Source organism: Brachycentrus maculatus, unplaced genomic scaffold (genome assembly GCF_059751285.1).
Source record: "Brachycentrus maculatus isolate JH-2025_06_01 unplaced genomic scaffold, ASM5975128v1 h1tg000157l, whole genome shotgun sequence".
Lineage (NCBI taxonomy): Eukaryota > Metazoa > Arthropoda > Insecta > Trichoptera > Brachycentridae > Brachycentrus > Brachycentrus maculatus.
The window spans coordinates 396,096-420,098 of record NW_028280910.1 but is presented as its reverse complement, the minus strand read 5'-3'; the positions used below and the strand labels follow the sequence as shown (position 1 = coordinate 420,098).

The following is a 24,003-nucleotide window of genomic DNA, read 5'->3' as shown; positions in this document are numbered from 1 at the left end:
CATTGAGTAGCTGTAACGGTCTACCTATTATTGTAAATATTATTATTACTATTCAACATACAAACATGCGCCCTTGAGGTAATATTTTACAAAAATGGCGCTATTTAAATTATCCTTAATTACTATTATTTTTAAGCCTGACAGTAAAAAATGTCTTACATACATGTAAGGTGTTTATTCTATAAAAGAATTTACTACATAATAGGATTTATTTTGTGATCGGTCACAACAATATGAAACGTACATAAGAAATTACGTTTATTAGCCTAAAGATGTGAGCAAGCCTAAATTATACATTTTTAAGAGTATTTAAAATTTTGCAAAATCATTACCGTTACTAAAACACATTACGGTTTGTAATGTCGATTGACTTATATCGCTCACTCCTTTCAAGAACATCGTAAATCAAAAAACTCAATTTTTCAGGAGAACGTTTTTAAAGTTTAAAAATATAATACAATGTATTAAAAATAAATATCAAGCCACTTATTGAACTTTTTACTGTGCAACAGATCTTTTTAGGTAAAACCTGATGTTTTTTTCTCCATTTGAAAAATATTAAGTTTATTTCAAAAATAATTAAACAATGCCTTTTCTTTAAAATGCAAAAAAAACACTTTCTGCCCTGTAGCGGGTAAATATTAAGTTAAAAATATGCCTTTTTTGCTAGGATATAGTACATTTTCTGGGCATTCCGAAAACATGCACAACTGAAAATGGTCGATTTTTGATTTATGACATTCTTGAAAGGAGTGAGCGATATGTGTTCTTCAAGTTAACTTAATGAATAACAGTTTGCATGTAACGTATCTGGTATTGTCCTATACCTGTTTGTTGGCTAGATGAATCTACCCTCATGTTGTGCCTTCATTATTTTATTTTAACTCGATATAAAATACTGTATTGTAATTACAGACATATCCGTAAATAATGTGTAAAAAATATTATTTTATAAGATTTCATTATATTACAAGGACTTGAACAAGTTTCGCTTAAATTGACTGAAAATTGGGTACCCTCCAGCTTGATGATAACTGTTTATCTTTCATTTTGGCACGAGAAGTGATGAAAATCTGTAGTATATTTTTGTATACATACTTTAATAAATTCTTTGTTTAAAATATTTTCATTTTGTAATTTATGTACCGAAAATAAAGCTTTATTCCCCTAAATATGTTTTTTATACATTTTTACAAACCTTCCTCCGCAATATCTGGACCATTTGAAAATACTGATTTTGCTCTAGACCCTATTTTCATCTTGGTTTTATTAATATTTCAACATCAAAGATTCAAGATGGGGATGTTTATTGAGATGGAAATATAGACTAGGTATTTAAAGGGCTTAAGACCTGTCATTAGGTGATACTAAAGCATGCAGTATATGTATGCTTTAGGGATTAAAATCTTAAAGTACTAAAAATTACTAAAGTAAAGCTAAAAACATTTTTTCTAAATTGAGTACTGTGGTTATTAACAATGGGTATAATGGTGAATGTTACAGAGTGTACAGTGATCACCTAATGACAGGTTGTAAGCCCTGTAAATACCTAGAATTTCATATTCATATTTCAACAAACTTCTTCATATTTGTTGAGACATCAATAAAACCTTGAAACATAAAATCAGTGTAATAACTCCATAGAAATCATCGCAATATAGATGTGAACCAGAATGTACGTATGGAGAATTATTAAGTTGTGAGAATATGAGCAAACGTTTGCAGTATAATTTTCACCCAATTTAGATTATGTTTCTATGGTTGAACCTATGTGGACATTTTTATTTATAGTAGACATGTCTGGGAAAAAAATTGCAAAAACAATATTGTCTTTATTGTGATAAAATGTTTTTGAAGGAAATGTAAAAAAACAAAAAAGTTAAGTATTATTTCATTTATTTTATTGAAAAGCAAAAAATAAACTTATGTTATTCAACATAAAAAAATATATCTGTCTCATCTGTCAGTAACCCGCTTGACAGAACAAGTCCAACATCTTATCATCTAGTCATTAATATAAATCACAGTCAGCTCTTAGAAACCAATATGATCAACTCTTAAAACTATTAAAACAACATGTTGTAACATAAAACATTTATGTAGGTGTGTAATATCTCACTGCTTGTCGGTGTTGGCGGCCAGTTCAAACCACTGGCGCAGTGCGTCGCTAAGAACGGCGGGCAATGCCGCAATATCTCTCAGAATAAGGTAAAACGGGAATGGGAAGGAATCCAAATATGGTGATAGATTCTCCAGTTCAAACGTTTGAGGGTTGAACACCGGCATGCGTATATCCATTATGGAAACCTGAAACAGATAAAAATTTACATTATCATACAGAAATTATTTAAAGCAGAGGAAGACGAAGAAAAACTTGACACAATCAGGTATGCCAAATACTTGAAAGCGGTCAGGTTAGGAGTCGAAACAATTGGCGGGAATGTATGAGGAGATGCATGAACGTGGAAGAGGCGAAGAATGTTTGCAAAGACAGAGTGGTATGGCGTTCTATTCTCTCCGCCTATCCCTGCGGCAAGCGGCGTGATTGTTAGTTAATTATTTAAAGTTTTACACCAATAATGTAGTGCAGGGATGGCCAAGTTTTTTCGCAAGTGGGTCAAGTATATATATTTTTTTAAATCTTTTTGCGGGTCACATAAGTCAATTGAAACAATAATACATACAGCCTATGTTATTTGCATTATATATGTGATAAAAGTCCATGCTGTTACTTGCATTATATCTAAGAATGGTTATATGTTTTGATTCGTTTACCAAATGCTGTCATGAGAACAGCATATAGTAAAAAGTACCGTTGACACTGGGCACTATTTTTTTTTCACTTTTTACATTGTGGCTTAGATTTTTCAGATTTTTTTATAAATTTCGAGGCGAGACTTATCAAGATGGTGTCTTTATTTTTTTTATAAAAGCTTTAAATAAAAACAATCATATCTAAAAGTTCAAGCAGGTTAGATAATTATAGCTAGATTAAGATTAGATTAGACCATGGGTGGCCAACATTTTCAGTAGCCGGGCCGGATTTAAGAAATGAGATTTCCTACCAGGCCATAAAACAAAATTTATACTTACTACTACTTTGGTACTTTTCAAACTTATTTGCATGTTTAGCCTCGTAATGCCGTTTAATGTTATACTTTTTCAAGATAGAAACAGAATTATTGCATTTATAGTTTATAGTCCATCTGTCTTAAAAACTTCTTACACTTCTCATCTTTAGTTCAATGTTTCAACTACTTGACGCCATTATGGGTCTTGAAATTGCCAGGATAGAGAAATACTTCCATATATGGGATATTATACGAACTACGCACGATGGAATGTTTTTTTTTGTGGTTTTGTGTACACAAGAAAAAATGTGTGATTTGCTCCGCGGGCCGCAAGCAGACACCAGAGTTGGCTACCCTTGGATTAGAGTATATAAGGACTGTAAGTCCATTTAATCTTCACATTTGTTTGAAAATGCCATAACTAGGCGAAACAATCGTCACAAAATTGATTTTTGTTTGTTTTTTAAACAATAAAATACAATTTACGTATTAATTTTAAATCAAACACAGATTTTTTGAGTCTACTAAATCTGTGTTTGATTTAAAATTAATACATAAATTAAAATGGAGTTCTGCAAATCAAACACCAAATCTATAAATAAATCCCTCGTTCGCCAGAGAGGTCTTATCAACTTACTTCGCTAGCCGGATTGTCCACAATCAAGTACACCATGAACACCCCTTGTTGTCTGGCCCTGCGAACCGCCTGCGTGACACGCGCCTCGCCCTCGGAGAATATCCCCCTCCCGTCGCTGACTATCAACAGCAGCTTGGCGTTGGGGGCGCTGGACCCCGAGCACTGCTCCTCGAACATGGCGCTGGAGAAGTCCAGGAGCTTGGCTATCCGCGTCTTGGTCTGCTTAAACGTGAGGTTCTCCAGCAACTTGCTCCCGGAACTCTCCGTGAATTGGTCTGAGAACGAGTGAAGGATCTGAGTGTCTTCTCCGAAACTCAACACCGCCAGTTCACCGGCTTCCAGAAGATTGAGTGCCTGAAAAATGTATAAAATTAATAATAATAATTAAAAAATAAATGAAATAAAAACATTAATGTTTATAATTCATCTTTAAACTACTGTATTTCGTAGTCATACAGGAGAAAGTGACCAAAACCATGATCATTGACTATTTGATATCTTACTAGCTTAATTATTGGCCTGAAATTATCCCAAAAGATTTTAAACTTGTAAGTATAATATATTGACTTGGTAAAAATGACAAACTGCATTGATGTTCATTTTGTTGCCAAGCAAAAGTGACTTAAATGGCCCTCCTGAACATTTTACCTTTTGGTAGTTGGTCACATTCTCTTGTACGACTACGATTTATTTCACTATGAAAACATAACACAATTTTTAAAATTGATTTTAGGAGATAATTATTACTGTATTTTAATGAGCATTAAATACTACATAATATGTATGTAATACTACATAGTATGCATATTTATATAATGTACACAAACATTACATTTCTGTAAGCGCAGTACAAAATTTAAACTGTATAAATGCCTCTATTATTCGCAACATTCTGAGTGTATCCAAATACTTGTTTACAAAATCTGGATTATCTCCAATTACAGGAGTTATTTTCATATCATTTTTTGACATCTCATCAAAGATGAAGAAGAATATGGAAGTCTGGGCATTATAGTGATTCAAGAATAATGTTTCAAAATTGGTTCATATATACATACTTATAGAACTTCCAAGAATTTGAGTAGTGTGGTTGTAAATAATGGGTAGAATTGGTGAATATTACACGTGTGTAAAGTGATCACTTAAACCAGCCTATGACGGTCGTCAGCCCCGTAAATGCCCAGACTTCCATATTCTTCTTCATCTTTGATGAGATGTCAAAAAATGATATGCCTCTATTATTGTTCAATACGTCTGGTTATCTACAAACTTATTGAAATAAGCATTTACTCACTTGCGAAACTAATGCCAAACTTTCGAAGGCTAACTCCTTGGAACGGTTATCGCTCATGGAGCTGGAGTCGTCTATAGCCACGGCGATGTGATACTCCCTGCGAGCCGGCCTCGTACGGCGCAGCCAGATGCGATCCTTCCGGAAGTGGGAGGCGATGTACGGGATTACACGACGCATATTGATCCTCCTTCCCGTACGGTAGTCACCTGACAAATATTTCAATGACGTTTAAAATGTAAGCATGAAATATTGTTTTCCTTATATCGCTCACTCCTTTCAAGAACGTCATAACATCAAAAATCGTCAATTTTCAGTTGTGTATATTTTCGGAATGCCCAGAAAATGTACTACATCCCAAGCAAAAGAGGCATATTTTTAACTTAATATTTACCCGCTACAGAGCAGCCGTCCCACATGGACAGCAGAACAATGTCGCAACGCCTAGAAGTACACCATCTACCGTGAGAATAATGATACTATTCACCATTTCAAAGATGCATTATTGGGCCAAAACTCGGTGGACAGTAAAAATGAAACTACAAAATACTGATCATTTTATACATGTCTATTTATTGAATTAGATATTCTTTTTTTTAATCACACCTTGTTAACATATTCCATGCTAAGAACACGCCTAAGGTGTTCATATATCGCTCACTCCTTTCAACAACGTCATATATCGAAAATTCACAATTTTCAGTTGTGCATGTTTTCGGAATGCCCAAAAAATGTACTATATGTATCCCAGCAAAAGTGGCATATTTTTAACTTAATATTTACCTGCTACAGGGCTGAAAGTATTGTCTTTGCATTTTGAAGAAAAGGTATTATTTAATTATTTTTTTAAACATACTATATATTTTTCAAATGGAGAAAAAACCTTCAGGTTTTACCTAAAGAAATCTGTTGCACAGTAAAAAGTTCAATAAGTGGCTTGATATTTATTTTTAAAACACTGTATTATATTTTGAAACATTAAAAATGTTCTCCTGAAAAATCGAGTTTTTTGATTTTTGACGTTCTTGAAAGGAGTGAGCGATATGTCCAATAGTGCATTGTTGAATTGATACAGATGTAACTTGATTATTTTATATTTATTTTGAAAATATTAAAATCAAACACCAGTTTTTAAGGTCTTTGAGTTGTATATTTAATTTTTTTAAACATAAATAAACATTTGAGACACCTGTTTTGCCTTGTTAGGGCATTATCAGTATTTTATGTTTTTAAAATAAAATATACAACTAAGTAGACCTTAAAAATCAGTATTTGATTTTGATATTTAAAATAAACAACTATGCTAATCATTGCTACTTTTCTCTACAACCAGCTTGATCAGCCATTTACATGAGGCCAATAGCGATGCCAGCCCATAAATAACGGTCTACATACCAGCAAGCCTGCTGAGTCCCGTGGGCTCCAGCACCAGACGCAGTCTCTCTGTGAGGAGTCGGGCCTGCGCCGCCGTCTGCCCCCACAGGGTGTGCCAGGCGCTGCTCTGCGCCGCGCCCCCCGCCCCGCCTGCGCGCACGGCCTGGCGCACCATGGCCCCCGTCACCCCGCTGCGCTCCATCCCCCCGCCCAGCGGGACCCTCACCATGTCCATCCTGCAAGGATTGATTGATTAAGGGTCATTTTTCCTTCATTTTTATTAATTTGTCAGAGTATAGAGAAAATTGTGGTGTGTGCCTCACGCAATTGCGAACAGGGCAATAGCGAGCAGTGTGACGTCACCACGCCTTCAAAAGTAGTGACAACGCAAGGTAGATTCTCTTTCGTCCCAAGCCACCGGAGCGACCTGGCCTACCTTCAGTTGCCCATTTACCGTGCCTCGTCGTGACAAAAATTTGTAACATTTAAATAATTGTTTTGTGAATATAAATCTAGAGTAAACCCTGTAAACCAAGGGTGGCCAACCCGCAGCCCGCGGACCGCATGCGGCCAGCTGGGTGTCTACTTGCGGCCCGCGGAGCATATCACACATTTTTCCTTTAGTGTACACAAAACCACCAAAAGAACACTCTATCCTGCGTAGTTCGTATCATATCTCCCATATATGGGATTATTTCACTATCCTGACAATTTCAAGACCCATAATGGTGTCAAGTAGTAAAGACATTGGACTAAAGAAGAGGATAGTAATAGAAGAACTGAGAAGTTTTTAAGACAGACTTTCAAGTAAGTTTAATTGTTTATTCTTTTTTTCATTTAAAATAAAAATGCAACCTCTGAGGAGATAGTGGACGTGGGTGCCCATAATCAGTGCATTTGGGTAAACACGCTTAAATTTATACATTTCGTCACCAAAACACTGCAATAACACTAACATTCTTTACTAAACCAACTCTGGAAATCAGAAATCAGGAATAGAACCAAAATAGAGGATATCATGGATCGCGTCGCAAGATTCGAAGGCAATGGGCGGGACATATTGCAAAACAGGACCCCACAAGATGAATCTCAAAAATTTTGAGATTGCGACCTTGGGCAAATAAAAAAAGCGTCGGAAGACCTCAAAAAAGATGGTGCGATGACATAGCCGCTGTGGAGGGTAGAAACTTCAAAAACAACCGAAAGAAATGGAAGGATGTGGAAGAATCCTATATCTAACAGTGAAAAACAGAAGGCTAGAGAAAAAGAAGAAGAAACCAACTCTTCTACATTTTGCAGTTATTTGTTTTATTGGAATATTACTCATATTACAATTATATTATAAAATTTGTTTTAAAATTACTATAAATATTTAATTATAACTTAATTATAATGTCTACCGGTTTCGAAGCTAATCGCTTCTTTATCAAGACTGATTAATACTCAGTCTTAATAATCGGTCTTGATAAAGAAGCGGTTAGCTTCGAAACCAGTAGACATTATAATTAAGTTATAATTAAATATTTACAGAGATTTTAAAACAAAGTTACATTTTAATTATAAAATGGAAAATCACAAAGTTAGTGCTTCAAATATAAATTATAATTATATTTTACATATTTACTTAGTCAGCCATATTCTGTAATGAATTACACTTACTTAGTGTGATAAGAAGTTTCATTTCCTCTCTCCGCTCCGAGTGTCGCCACATTCTCTCCTTCGACCTCCAGTCCCATCTCTCCTGTAGGATCGTCTCCCTTGGGATCACCCTTCTCCTTCGACTTCTCTTTATTGTCTTTATTCTTGTCTTGGCCAACTTTTTCCGGATCTATTTGTTCCACCGGTTCTTCATCCACCTAACAAAATGCCAAAGAATACATACACCATTTATAGTTTCAGCAGAACAACACATCTCTACCAAGTATTTAAAATAATATAATTTAATATTTTTGAATTTGACTTTTTTTAGAATACATAATATATTGAAAAAAATATTTTAGTTGCTTTTTTTACTTCTGACTTTTCAATAACTGTTTTTTTTTTAAACCATATATTCATTTAGAAGAAAAACTTATTTCTTCAATACAAAAACGGTGTTTTAAGCAACAAAAAAAAACAATTATATCAAATTTTACCTGGGTTTAAAGAAAATAAAGTTGTGATTTATCGTATATTGGGCCTTAATTTATATGGAAAAAAGTGGAAAATGCCATATACCTGAACATCTTCAGTCGTGTCCATCAGGATATCATCTTCGGGATTGATATCATCTCCCTCTTCTTCAGGATTATTAGGAACAGGTTGACTTTCCGCCTGTTCTTTGGTAGCCGCATCAATCGCCTACAAACAAATACATATCTCATTACAAATCTGATAACAAATCGAGGAGAAAAATTTCATCTTCATCAGGGAAAAATTGCTAAATGTCCATTGCTTTACTTTTCTCCTGTATTTATACCTGAATATCGGTTTCCTTGGCCTTTTTGATATGCTGGTAGAGATCAGCTTCATCTTCCTGATCATCTTTTTCCCCGACACCTTCTTCTTCTTCCTTTTCATCGACATCAGTTTTATTATCTTGCATATTTAATGTTTTCATTTTCTTTTTGGCTGGTTCCTTCATTTCACCTGTTACAGAAATAATACAATTATATATTACGTAAAATATGGCATAGGACGCACTAACCATGGTCACAACTGTCAAGGAAAGGCGATTCAGTTGGCTAGGCCATGTATTCGGCATGCTTGGCGAGAGCCGTCATCAAGCTTGCCTCTTTTACAAGGCATCAGGCTCCCGCCGCCCAGGACGTCCACTGCTGACAATCTGTTGGCAGTTCTCGTCTGGACTTCGTGAAGCGGACCTGACTTGGGAGGATGCAAGAAAGCTAGCAGCCTACAGAAAAGAGCCTGGAAGGAGTTTTCGGACTCCATATGCTCTACTTAACTTAAGCTCTTTATTTACAAAATTTTGAGTGTGTCCAAATACTTGTTCACAAAATCTGGATTATTTCCAATTACAGGAGTTATTTTCATATTATTTTTTAACATCTCATCAAAGATGAAGAAGAATATGGAAGTCTGGGCATTTACGGGGCTGACGACCATCATAGGCTGGTTTAAGTGATCACTTTACACACGTGTAACATTCACCAATTCTACCCATTATTGAATTTGAGTGGTGTGGTTGTCAATATTTGTAATATTTGTTTTACCGTATTTTTGCAGTATTATTTAAATAAAATTGTAGGACATAACTGTTTTATGTATTTTGTAAAAATATTTTTTATACCCAATGCTCGATCTTGCTCAGTGTTGCCAGGTTTATTTCTCTTGTCCTTTCTTTTCTCTTTTTCCTTAATGCTTTTTTCCCTGGCGCTGCTCTTGGGCTTGTCTTGCCTGTCTCCCCTGTGCCCTTTCTGGTTTTCACTCAACTCGGACTGACCTGTACCTTCTTTCTCTTCCCCATCTTGTTCTTGCGATTGCTCCTATAAACAGTAAAAAAAAAATGCAAATAAACAAAATGACCGAGTTACGTGCTTACATCTAATTTGCCATTGAAATTACTTATTTTTTAATTTTTTTTAATTACTTACGTCCGAGTGACTCTGAAATCTAGCTACGGCTTACGCAACACCGCTTATCATGACCCTACTCAGGCTTCAACTTTTTAAGTTTCATAGCCTATGCCTACTCGTGAGTGGATTTACTCTTTATGTTTAAAGTTACTATAATTTCATGTAATTCATGAGTGAAAATTCTAGGCAAAAACATTCCCCTTACTTACTTATTTAGAATGTTTGTTTCATTTATAGATTTTGCGTTCAATTTGTAGAAGTCCATTTTAATTTATATGTTAATATTAAAATTAAACACCGGTTTTTTGAGTCTACTAAATTGTATTTTATTTTTAAAAACACATAATGTCTAAAATTAGTTTTTTTTTGTCCGCCTCCGTAGTGTAATGGTCAGCACGCTCGGCTACCGTTCTGGAGGTTCCGGGTTCGATTCCCAAAGGGGGTAAAATAAATATTAGTGATTTTTTCACTGTAATATTTATTCAAAATTACCATGGACTGGTACTTGAAGCGGAGGGCTGATCACCTTTCCTTCATGTATAAACGATCAAGATAAAACTGCGTTTATATGACAGTGCCCTATGCACCATTTGGGTGCGGATAAGGGTTATATAATTTTTTTTTTAATATACTAAATATTTTTCAAATGGAGAAAAAACCTTCATGATTTACCTAAAAAGATCTGTTGCACAGTAAAAAGTTCAAAAAGTGGCTTGATATTAATTTTTAATACATTGTATTATATTTTTAAACATTAAAAACGATCTCCTGAAAAATCAAGTTTTTATGATTTATGACGTTCTTGAAAAGAGTGAGCGATGTGTCTAATGAATGAATTGTATGATTTTTTTTTCAATCGCGACATTGTGTTATGTGACCATTCCAGATAACGTACTTCATGTGATATGTATGCAATTTTTTTAAATACTTATTCTCGGATATAACGAGTAACGGTTATAACAAGCAAATTCAGTTGGTCCCTTCATCCTCATCATAACCGAGTTTGACTGTAAATGTTTATTGTACTGTGCCAACTGACCTGGGGGGCATCTTGCTTGTCCAGTTGAGGGTTGGTCTGCACCATGTCCTTAGATCCCTTCTCCATAGCGGAACTTTCCACATTATCCTCCTGCGTTGGTTTGTCCTGCGATGGTTTTGCCTCATCCTTTTCGTTTTTCCTCTCCTTGTCATCGGCATTCTGTTCACTGTCACCATCATCCTCGTTTCCCTGATCCGGACTGTCTTCCGGTACTTGCGGAGGCTTACTTTGGTCTTCATCTTTTTCCTCTTCCGGAAGATCCTCTGTGGATGGATTTTCTTCATCAGGTTTATCCGCATCATCGGTTCCTTCTTCGTCATTTTCATTTTCGGCATCCATTTTATCTTGAGGAGTTTCCTTCTGTAAGGAAAAAAAACAGGTAGTATTAAAGGTATAGAATTGAATGTAGCCTATAGTAAAAAAGTTATTTTTTACTATAACCTACTTTCAATTTTTATATCGACGTGACCTACGTAATGTGCTCTAACTACATTTTTGTCAATTTTGAGATATTTGGTGTATGTTATCAACTGACCGTTATCTACAAATATAAATAAACAAAAAAATATATATAAAATAAATTACTCCTAGTTTTCAGGCGTATAAAATCTACATCGAATTTTCGAAATGAACTGAACTCCTAAAATGCTAACTACGTAATTTTGACAAAGCATGAAGTTTTAAAACGATTTAATACATTATTTTATAGTGTTTTTGAATGTATAATACTAGATTATCTCCAATTACAGGAGTTATTTTAATATTATTTTTTGACATCTCATCAAAGATGAATTATTTTTTGACATCTCATTAAAGTTCATCTTTGATGAGATGTCAAAAAATAATATGAAAATAACTCCTGTAATTGGAGATAATCCAGATTTTGTGAACAAGTATTTGGACACACTCAAAATGTTGTAAATAAATTATCTGGCCAAATTATAAGCTTAAAAAAATAATAAAAATGAAAATGGTATTTTCTGGCGTTTCTCATGTGTGTGATTATAATCCAGGATTCGGACCTCACATACTAATATAAGAGTGTCTGCTTAGTAAAAAAGCTTCTTTACATCTCACCAATAGATGTCTCTAGTGAAGTTCTAGTGATTCAAGAACAAGGTTTCTAAATTGGTTAATATATATATAGAACTTCCAAGAATTTGAGTAGTGTGGTTGTCAATAATGGGTAGAATTGGTGAATGTTACACGTGTGTAAAGTGGCCACTTAAACCAGCCGATGACGGTCGTCAGCCCCGTAAATGCCCAGACTTCCATATTCTTCTTCATCTTTGATGAGATGTCAAAAAATAGTATAATACTAGTTTAGAATTTCAGATAAAACCGTTTATTAATTTAAAAAAATACGTTGAAAAAATCTTCTAAGCTCTCTCCTGTAAAGTAACAGATTTGCAGATAGAGTACTTTACGTAGGGGCCGTTGATATGTATGTATTACTCTTTTCCAATAATATGACAGTTTTATGCGGTTTATTGCAATGTTTACAATGTAGAGTCATTTTGAGTAGAAAATGCTTATTTTACTATAAATCTGTACTTTTCTATGTTTGATTACAAATTAGAGTCGTTTTACTATAATATTAACTTCTGATACAATTTAATTTCTTGCGTAGGAAAAATGTTCCTACCTCGTTGGATTGTTCATCATCTTCATCGCTGACATCTTCTCCATCCTCCGGGTTCGCTCCACTCTGGTCTTTGGCATCCTTTTTGCCATCGTCCTTCTGCTCCTCTTGTTGGTCGGGTGGTGGCTTTTTGTCTTCCATCACATCAATTTCAAACGGTTTATTTTCATCCTCACCATCCTGGAATTTTGCATATTAAGTTTTATATCACAACATATGGGAAAACTTACTTGCTTAATTTTTTGTCAACACATTGTCTACGGTGTGCACATATTCGTGCATTTCAGAAACAGTACGTTGCGGCAGTGTGCACACATTTGTACATTTCAGAAACCTTATGTTGCGGCAGTGTGCACATATTTGTGGGTTTCAGAAACTTTATGTTGCAGCGGTGAGCACATTTTTATGCATTTCGGTAACCTTCCACTTCATATACAACACATCTTAAACGTCTAATTTCTTGTCATGTTTGGTTTGCTGTGTAGTAGATAGGTGTCACAATAATACAAAGATATTATTGATTAATTTCTAGTTTTAACCCTTTGCACTCGAGACTTTTTACAACTTTTTAAACTTTTTTACAACGGGAACACACCCAAATGCTAGCAAGGACATTGAGTAACTAGCGGAACAGAATTGTATCTGCGTTAGTCTTTTATCCCAGCCTTTTATTATTTAAACAACATAACGGTACATAGTGGCGACATATAGTCGCCAATCGATTTACAGGGGAATTTACCATGTCGACAAATTGTCGCCATTCGAGTGCAAAAGGTTAAAATATGACTAAAAGTCATTGTTCTTTCGATGCAATATAACATCGCCTGCATCAAATTACATTTCTTTAAAAAACTTCACCGTAATCAATGTGTTTAGAACCTACATACAATTTTTTTAGTAGAAAACATATAAGGGGTGATCAGGGACAAATATAATAGGGGACTGTTGTAACTAATTTCATGTAATCTGATATCACTCACATCAAGTTGCATTTCTTTAACAAACTTCGCCATAACCAACGTGCCAATATTTAAAGTTCCAACAGCTTACCTTGTCTTCTTCTCTGCCGTCCTGGTCATCAAGGTTAAGGTCATCCGGCAGATCCATCGGTTCTGGCTCCGGAAGAGGTTTTTGGTTTCCATGGTAAGGATCAACCTTAAACAGGATTAATGTAGGTCATATTGAAAGTATATCACTCAAATTCTCCTTTGTTCAAAAACTTACTACATAATTTATTTATTTATTTATTCACATTATTTTTCAATGTGTCCGTTACTCGCGTATGACATTCACCAATTCTACCCACGATTGTCAACCACACTTACCAAATTCTTGAAACTTCCAGATATATTGATTAAAATCGTAACGCAGAATTGTTACGAGTTGAAATAACACAGATCAAACTCATAACGTAGAATTGGTGAATGTTAATGTAATCTAGGATTCGGACCTCACATACAAATGAAAGAGTTTCTGCTTAATAAAAAGCTTCCTTCATCTCACCATAGATGTCTCTAGTGAAATCCTAGTGAGTTCAAGCATAATATTTCGAATTTAAAGAATATATTTAGAAGTTCCAAGAATTTGAGTAGTGTGGTTGTGAATCATGGGTAGAATTGGTGAATATTACATGTATGTAAAATGATCACTTAAACCAGCTTATGATGGTCGTAAGCCCTGTAATGCGCAGACTTCCATATTCTTCTTCATATATGTTGAGATGTCAAAATGTAATTATTTTTGTACTTAATGTACATATTTTCAAACATAAACATAAACATGTCGCTCACTCCTTTCAAGAACATCATAAATCAAAAATCGACAATTTTCAGTTGTGCATCTTTTCGGAATGCCCAGAAAATGTACTATATCCCAGTAAAAGAGGCATTTTTTTAACTTTATACTTACCCGCTACAGGGCAGAAAGTGTTGTTTTTGCATTTTGAAGAAAAGGTATTGTTTAATTATATTTTTAAATATACTAAATATTTTTCAAATGGAGAAAAAACCTTCAGGTTTTACCTAAAAAGATCTGTTGCACAGTAAAAAGTTCAATAAGTGGCTTGATATTTATTTTTAATTCATTGTATTATATTTTTAAACTTTATAAACGTTCTCCTGAAAAACCTAGTGTTTTGATTTATGACATTCTTGAAAGAAGTGAGCGATGTATTATATATTTAACGACACATCCCTCATATGCCAGCAAGTACATTAAATAGTGCATGAAAAAAATTGAAATCTGATGAAAGATATTAAAGAAAAATTATTCCTCACCTGGTCGTCATCATATTCCGGCTCCTCCATCTCATTGATGTCTTTTTTTTTCTTATCCTTGTTTTGCTCCCCGTCTCCCGTATTGTCCTCCTCTTCATTAGCCTCCTTGGCCCCGACCTGCTTATCTCCGAGGGGTTTACCCGTTCCCTTCTCTTCCTTGTCCTTTTCCTGCCTTTCGTCTTCATCGACATCCTCATCTTCATCGTCAGACCCCCAAATTTGTTGATCGAGCCTGAAAACCAACAACCGAATCAGCAACAATACTTCAGGTCATTATTATTGTCGAGTTGATGTAATTTTATATCGTACTTGTCTACACCGGTGTCTGTTTCTCCCATTTGCTTGTCGATATCGTCTTCGTCTTCCGATTCCTGATCCGATCCTAGTGAACAAAATGTAAACATTATTATTTATTTATTTATTGAACGGCTAAAGCCTTAAACATAATATGTACATATATCGGTAGTGTAAAGGCAAAGGGGTCTATCTGTCAAATTTTCATTTTCTTAGTTTGTTCCACAAAATGTCAAAAATAGTGTATTCCATAATCTGGCAAAAGAATAAAGCTGTAGTTGCGATACTTATTTAGTTTTCTTAAGATATGTACATATAAAAATACATAAAACAAATAGTTATTTTATTTCACAAGTTTTTTTTTGCTCTCCTGTAAAATTTGGTCTGAGACAGATATACCCCTTTGCCTTTACACTAAAAAAAAATACACTTTATAAAAATACACTAATAGAGAAACAAAAAGACTTAAACATAAAGTAATAATAAAATAACAAATAGTAAACACTGGTAAATATAGTCTCCTTCACACATTATCAGCGAGCAGCGAGAGAGAGTGAAACACAACATTTAAATTTATCCATTATAACATGGAGAAGAAATGCTGAGAAAGTACAGACTTCAAGGTGGATAACAATATATTGAATAAATCTATACTCTCAAAAGCATTGGCTAACATGTGTATTCTTTCATCTATCTAACATAACTAGCTAACCATCACGCCACTTCATTGCAAGGGTAGGGAGAGAGAAGAGAAAGCCAAACCAATCTATATTCATGCATCTCCTCATACATACTTGCCGATTATTCCGACTCCTGTGATCATGCCAACTTTCCTCCGTCTTTCTCTCCTTTTTCGTCCAACTACATTAGCCTCATAAATTTGTTTTACTGCTCTTTCTTCGCTCATTTGTTAGACATGCCGAGATCATCTCAGTACTCATTTCTTAATTTTATCAATAATACTCATCCTTATTTTGCTAACTCCGTGCTTCACTTCCAAATATTAGAAGAGATACCAGGACTCCGTTGTGTGCTGCCAGTCAAACTGCTTTCAGTGCACCATTCATTCTCCTTTCTATATCTTTATTAATCTTTACATACTAAACTTCCCAAATATACGAAATCATCAACCTGTTCCATATTTCCCCATTTACTACTATGTTACACCCAGATCTACATTAATTTCTTTCAAAAACCAAGACTTTGAATTTGCTACATATTCATTGGCAAATCACTTTCCTTGCTCATATCGCTCACTCCTTTCAAGAACGTCATAAGTCAAAAAACTTGATTTTACAGGAGAACGTTTTTAAAGTTTAAAAATATAATACAATGTATTAAAAACAAATATCAAGCCACTTATTGAACTTACTGTGCAACAGATCATTTTAGGTAAAACCTGAAGGTTTTTTCTCCATTTGAAAAATATTTAGTATATTTAAAAAATAATTAAACAAAACCTTTTCTTCAAAATGCAAAAACCTGACCTTTCTGACCTGTAGCGGGTAAATATTGAGTTAAAAATATGCCTCTTTTGCTGGGATATAGTACATTTTCTGGGCATTCGGAAAACATGCACAACTGAAAATTGACAATTTTTGATTTATGACGTTCTTGAAAGGAGTGAGCGATATATGGACCTGCAGGTCTGTCAAATATTTCAATCAAATATGTCATATTAATGAATGTTTACCTTCTTTTTTATCCATGTCCTGCAATTGCGATTCAAAGTCGTCAGTCATATTGACTCCTTTATCTTCCTCTTTACAATCTTTATCACTCTCTTTCTTTTCTTCACCCGGTCTGTGGGCATCGTCAAGCTGATCCTGTTGACACAAATTTATTCAATTGAAAAAATCTTCAAATAAACATGCATTAAGTGTATACATCTAACATTTTCCTCGGTGCTAGGTGCGTATGGGTGACACCAACGGCTAAAAAGTATCATTACATAGTTGAAAGTAAACCCTTACAGTATTTTTACAGACGCAATACGGCTGTCCAAACTCAAAACACAGTAAGGAACATTTTTTTTGTAGTACGTTTTTTAACCGGATCCACGCGGCTCGCATAACCGTTTGTGTTTTTACAAGACATGCCCCATACGCGGCTGACATAAGCGTTTGTGTTTTCACTTTGCTCCAAGTTTCGAACCTCAGTTCAACTTGGAGGGATTTTTTCATGGTGTGGAACTTTGGATAAAATAATACGTCAATCCTCGGCCTTATGACATCTGTTGAAATATCTGACTAATAATTTGTAACATCACAAGGATAAATAAAACAACAGATCCCTGATTTTTCTTGCGGTCGGTAATTAGTCCGCGCCATAATCATGCCCTATATCTGTCTCACTCTCGACGCTACGCATCGCCAGTGGGTAAGAGTGACACACGATGCGTGCTTTGAATTATTTATGTTACGATCTAATTTGTTTATATTACGATATATTTCAAGAATAATGTGACACACGTGTATTATAGAGTACCAAAAAGGCACAATGAATCCCATTGAACGTTTTTGTTTAGGAAAATAAATCGTTTCTTAACTAAATACATGATAAAAGTAATCATTTAAAAAACGGCGAAATACCGCCGCGCACGGGCGTCTCTTAGGAACAAAGTTAACGCGTTTAAAAGGTTAATGCATTTTTGGACTAAGTAGATTCTACTTAGTACAAAAATGCAAAAAAAAACTACTATGTACAAAAAAAATGCTCCTTACTGTGTTTTAAGTTTGGACAGCCGAATATTTCTTGTCAGTGTGCATTGGATTTTTTTTTTTAACAAAAAAGTTATAATTAAATTTTTTATGTACGAAGAATGTATAATTTGCGAGAGTACACCCAGCTTTATTCCGCTAGACGACTCATGTTTATGCTCCTTTGTCTCAAAGGGAGTATAAACATGAGACGCGCGTAAATACTACACACAAAGAGAATAGTGTGTACTAGTATCTACGAAAAGAAATTTCATTTTACTTCATATTTTTATAAGTTTTGGCGTTTTGTAAATTGATATTTTGTTGGCATCTCATGATTGTTGGCAATATGTTGAACGCAGTGAACGTGTTAATCTATCATCTACCCTAAAATGCGTAATTTCTGCTCACCTGGTTTTCGATTCTTTCCGAAACATCCTTTTCTCCCTCACCTTCTCCGAGTCCCATACCTCCCGACATTTTCCCTTGCCCCTCGCCTTCTCCGGATTCTTCACCAAAATCAGGGGTGCAGAAACTGCAAAAACACATTTCAATTGGCATCTTGCTTATATCCTGTGAAAGTCACATGATAAATGTCTGGAACGAGTGCAATAATTTTTGTTTAGAAGTATGTTTTAAAGGAATGAAAAAAGGATTCATATATTGGGAGAAGGGTGAATATATATATTTTTTTTAACCGGATCCACGCGGCTCGCATAACCGTTTGTGTTTTTACAAGACATGCCCCATACGCGGCTGACATAAGCGTTTGTGTTTTCACTTTGCTCCAAGTTTCGAACCTCAGTTCAACTTGGAGGGAATTTTTCATGGTGTGGAACTTTGGATAAAATAATACGTCAATCCTCGGCCTTATGACATCTGTTGAAATATCTGACTAATAATTTGTAATATCACAAGGATAAATAAAACAACAGATCCCTGATTTTTCTTGCGGTCGGTAATTAGTCCGCGCCATAATCATGCCCTATATCTGTCTCACTCTCGACGCTACGCATCGCCAGTGGGTAAGAGTGACACACAATGCGTGCTTTGATTTATTTATGTTACGATCTAATTTATTTATATTACGATATATTTCAAGAATAATGTGACACACGTGTATTATAGAGTACCAAAAAGGCACAATGAATCCCATTGAACGTTTTTGTTTAGGAAAATAAATCGTTTCATAATTAAATACATGATAAAAGTAATAATTTAAAAAACGACGCAATACAGCCGCGCACGAGCGTCTCTTAGGAACAAAGTTAACGCGTTTAAAAGGTTAATAAAAGAGAAATATTTATGTTTTTATTATTTACACAAATATTTCAATTTCATACTATTTCTGTGAGCCTAAGCGGCTCATTATTAGAAATAGGTATCAAATTGTGGTAGAGTGGATTCCAACCGAGAAATTCTGAGTCCGCGACACTAACCACGGGACCACAACCCGATACAATATAATAAATGGTGCTCCGAAAACAGTGATTACAAATACAAATATGTCCATGAAAGCCAATTTGGCAGTTGCAAATGACAAAGTGCTAATGCCAACACTGATGTATGGAAGTAAAACATGGAATCGACAGGAAGGATTTAAGAAGAGTGAGCTCCTCTGAAATGATGTGTGGAAAATTGAATTCGGGTTATTTGGGATACTTGAAGAGGTTAAGAAAGGTTCTTCGAGGTTTTTTTTGGACATGTAGAGAGAATGATTAAGAAAGTATATTTGGCAAATTTGAATGGGAGAACAGATTAAGAATAGCTAAGAAAGACTTGGCACAACCTAATCAATCAGAACCTAAAATCTGGTTGTGTCAAAAGTCTATGTAACCAGAGTATATATGACTAGACGTCAGTATGTAGAGAGCTAGAAGTGTATGCCAGGACAGACAAGTGTGGCATTTCAACCTCTCGTAGTAGCAGTAATAGTAAATGTCACCAAAACAATAGTAAAATAATGAAAAACCATTACCCATTGGAAGACAGCTCGGTGAATATGTTCAACAACACGGAAAGCATCTTGCAAGACACTCTGTGCGTGGCGACTTGTTGCGTGATGAAGAACTGCGACAAGAGGGTGACTTGCTCTAGAAGTGGCACGCACTTGCTAAGCTGCTTTTTATACTCCGGGATATTCCCCGCGTCTGTCTCCTGCCTTGTATTCAGTTCCGATATGATGCCATCCAGTTTGTTGACCAACTGCGGTATGTTCAAATCACTGATATCAGCCTTAACATTTTCCACTAGTTCTTTCCTCAGATGACCGTCTTGAATCAACTGATCTTCATACTCATCTTCGTCTTGGTCCTTAGCCTCGTCAGACTTTTGTTTGTCTTCGGTTATATCTACGCTTTCGGTCTTTTTGTCAATGTTAGTATGCGAGACATACTTTTTATACATCTCCTGGATAACAAACAGTATGAAACTCACGCAGCATTCAACTTTAGCACCGAAGGATTCAACAGATTTATCTTGGTCGTTAGTTGTCTCTATTACATCAGATAGTGGGTGCATGTTACTGAGATGACCCGATAAGTACGTCTGTAAATCAATGAGGCACTTTGATACCGGACTTTGCAATTCCATTTCATCATTAGTGTGTATTTTAAATCCGGTTATCAATGTTGACAACTTGTTTGATAAGTCTTTAAGTTGTTCAGATGCCTCGTCCATTGCAGAAACATGGGGTTGGGACAGGACGTTATTATTCGTGAGATTCTCCGTCTTCTTGAATGTGTATACCGAAGGAAGAGAAGGACTTAACTTATTGAGAAGATTTATCTGTTTTTTAGCGATATTCAGGAATTGTTTGACTTTGTCACTGACGTCCACCCAAGCGGGATCATATTTGAAGCACTTCACCATCGGGGAATCGCAGATTGCCATATCGAAGGCGATAGTTTCGCTCGAATCGTCTAATCCGCTGGAATTCCTCTTAGGATACGATTTCAGAAGGATGTCGAATTGTTCCATTGTCATGATCACAAAGGAATATACGTCTTTCAACAAATTAAGGCGGGAATACAAAACTGCTTGGTTGGGTAGCTGCATTTCCGATTCGCACAATGCCGTTATTTGGGATACTTGATTTCTCAACAGGCACAAATGTCTACCCGTTTTAGCTATTCTCTGTTTTTGATCTTGCACCATAAGCTGGAAATTAAAATACATAAAAGAATTTTAGCAGAATGTCATCAGTAGATATATATATCAAATATCAAATATCAATATCAAATATCAGTAGAAGTCAATCAAATTTGACATCTACTGATATTTGAATAAACATACATGTTTAGCAACAATCTGGAAGTGAAAATCAGTCGTAAATATTGACTTAATTGTTAAAATACATAAAAAGTGTTACAAGACATTAATCAGTTATTTAGTAACATTCACCTAAACAGAAGTGATGTACAAATATGATGCACATATGTTCTGAATGGCAAATTGCGAGAAAATCAAAATTGAAGACTCCTAGTAACGTTAGGGCCAATCACCTTATGGTATTGTTATAGTCTTCCACTTCAATTTTTTTGGATATAGGAGTGGAATTTTTTTGTTGAAATACATATGATGCAAGTGAAATTAAATAACTTTTTTTATTTAAAGGCTTTGTTGTAACATTCAAGAGTGTTCTGGCCATTTTTCCAAGGTAAAAATTGGTCAAAATGGACAAGGAATCGGGTCACTTCTCTTACCATGAGATGGATAGCGAATCCCTTGCATCGCTCGATGTTCTGCGGCCCGAGGTCGGCCGAGGGGGTCGTGAGGGCGGCGCTCAGGGCCCCCATGCGCGAGATGCAGCGCTGGTAGTACGCCTCGCAGCCGTCCCACATGGACAGCAGAACAATGTCGCAACGCCTAGAATTACACCATCTACCGTAAGAATAATAATACTATTTCAAAGATGCATTATTGGTCCAAAACGCTCGGTGGACAGTAAAAATGAAACAACAAAATACTTGTCTATTTATTGAATTAGATATATTTTTTTAATCACACCTTGTTAACACATTCCATGCTAAGAACACACCTAAGGTGTTCATATATGCCATCTAATCTGTGTTCAAAACACGCGTAAAATGTTCATCCTTTAGTAAACGTTATATATATTTTTTTTAAATATACACCTGAGCACTATTGACATTATTAGTTATTTGCGTTAACGCATAATATTCATTCATTTTGTGAGAAAATTTTGTTGCAATCAGAATTATTCGTGAGTAACATTGTTTTGCATAGTAAAAGTGAATCATTGTGATAATATTTTTTTGTGATTGTGTTATTGTAAGACGCAAGTCCTGCGTGAATTACAAATACCTACCGACACGAGCCACGAAATAATGCACAATGTTAAGAAATTCTTGTACATTTGAATAATTCAAATATATTGACCACTGATATGTTTTTTTTAATAAGCAGTAATTGTGTTAAACCTGCTTGGAATTGAATCCAAAGTCATGGATAGTAGGCAAACATGCTAAACACCCACTATACTAGGGAGTAGATGAAGAACATTAAAAGGGAAAAATTTTAAGGGTTTTTTCCAGTAAACAAATTTTAACACATACAATTTAAATTAATTTCTAACTACGTAATTCTACAATTTTCAATATACATACTACAAACTATGCAAGGCTCACTTTTCTTGTTAATATCCAAAAAAAATGTAAATCATACTTGATTTTTCTCATTTTTGATATTTCTTATATTCACACAATCCATGCTTTATAATATAACAATGTAAGCAAATAACGTGTAAAAACTAGGATTTTAATCGTTAAATAATAAAAGTAACTAAAACTCATGCATATTTACGTTTAACAAATTTAGCACAAATAAACTATCAAAAATGAATACTTGATACAATCAAAGACCGCTACATATACTGCCAAATATATATTAAAATAAAAATGAGAAATTAAAATCATAAATGAACAAAACGGATTCATTAAGTATTACAAATATCTATAAAGAGTCTGAAACTGTGAAAGATAGAATATAAACATCATATGGTCAAAAAATTACATAGAACCAATTAATATTGGTTCTGAGATCTTAAAGCTACATTTTATATTTAAAAAATTAAGTGAAATTTGGGAATAGAAACACTATATTATAGCAATACAGAAATCACCTGAATATGATTAAAATATATAATTTCATAGTAATAATAGAGAATTTCACCCTTTATTCTGGTGCCTTAATTTGAAAAAAAAATGATGGATAATTTTTTTTAATTTTTTTTTTTTAAATACAGTTGCATTTGCAGGACTCTGTGTGCTGGCAATCTAGTTTTCTTATTTCACTATGCATAAAAAATATATAAAGCTAGAAAAACAAATATAAGCATGCTCAAATAGTATACTAAGTATAATAAATATCGCTCACTCCTTTCAAGAACGTCATAAATAAAAAAACTTGATTTTTCAGGAGAATGTTTTTAAAGTTTAAAAATATAACACAATGTATTGAAAATAAATATCAAGCCACTTATTGAACCTTTTACTGTGCAACAGATCTTTTTAGGTAAAACCTGAAGGTTTTTTCTCCATTTAAAAAATATACAGTATATTTAAAAAAAATATTAAACAATACCTTTTCTTCGAAAAGCAAAAACAACACTTTCTGCCCTGTAGCTGGTAAATATTAAGTTAAAAATATGCCTCTTTTGATAGGATATAGTACATTTTCTGGACATGCACAACTGAAAATTGACGATTTTTGATTTACAACGTTCTTGAAAGGAGTGAGCGATAAATATGTTCATACATGAATACATACACAAATAAAGTACACCCAGAAATATTATGTATACATATAAACATTTTCTTATTTTGATTATGTACCCAATGATGTCAATATATTGATAGTATAATAAGTTTGATTAAATTGAATATACTCCTACTAAATACAGATAAAAATGTTGTTTGTGAAATCTGATTTACCTATATGCATCCTTATGTAACTCACTGCTACTAGTGCGAGTTTTATAAATATCTTGTGAGCTAAAATATTAATTAGAATTAGTCAATTAACTAAAATAATATCTTCATTAATTGATTCGGCAGTCACTTAGTGGTAATATCAAACCATTTT

The 24,003-nt window shown here is 34.5% G+C and overlaps 1 protein-coding gene across 3 annotated transcripts in view; it reads right to left on the bottom strand.

Annotated features, from left to right (window-relative positions):
• Window positions 1–1,879: 1,879 nt before the first annotated feature.
• Window positions 1,880–24,003, bottom strand: part of LOC148308560 (midasin) — a 57,988-nt gene continuing 35,864 nt past the window's right edge. For 2 of the 3 annotated variants that reach the window (XM_088261504.1, XM_088261506.1), the window contains 18 exons: window positions 23,853–23,912; window positions 21,603–21,765; window positions 19,877–21,057; window positions 18,310–18,433; window positions 16,893–17,025; window positions 15,215–15,287; window positions 14,906–15,137; window positions 13,680–13,784; window positions 12,633–12,809; window positions 10,988–11,347; window positions 9,663–9,858; window positions 8,832–9,001; window positions 8,591–8,713; window positions 8,033–8,229; window positions 6,395–6,609; window positions 5,003–5,208; window positions 3,709–4,062; window positions 1,880–2,307 (listed from right to left, as the gene is read on the bottom strand). In XM_088261504.1, the coding sequence (XP_088117630.1) occupies window positions 2,116–2,307; window positions 3,709–4,062; window positions 5,003–5,208; window positions 6,395–6,609; window positions 8,033–8,229; window positions 8,591–8,713; window positions 8,832–9,001; window positions 9,663–9,858; window positions 10,988–11,347; window positions 12,633–12,809; window positions 13,680–13,784; window positions 14,906–15,137; window positions 15,215–15,287; window positions 16,893–17,025; window positions 18,310–18,433; window positions 19,877–21,057; window positions 21,603–21,765; window positions 23,853–23,912 (4,261 nt within the window). In that variant the 3' untranslated portion in view covers window positions 1,880–2,115. The remainder of the gene's footprint in view (window positions 2,308–3,708; window positions 4,063–5,002; window positions 5,209–6,394; window positions 6,610–8,032; window positions 8,230–8,590; window positions 8,714–8,831; window positions 9,002–9,662; window positions 9,859–10,987; window positions 11,348–12,632; window positions 12,810–13,679; window positions 13,785–14,905; window positions 15,138–15,214; window positions 15,288–16,892; window positions 17,026–18,309; window positions 18,434–19,876; window positions 21,058–21,602; window positions 21,766–23,852; window positions 23,913–24,003) is intronic. The other variant, XM_088261505.1, reaches the window with a different exon arrangement.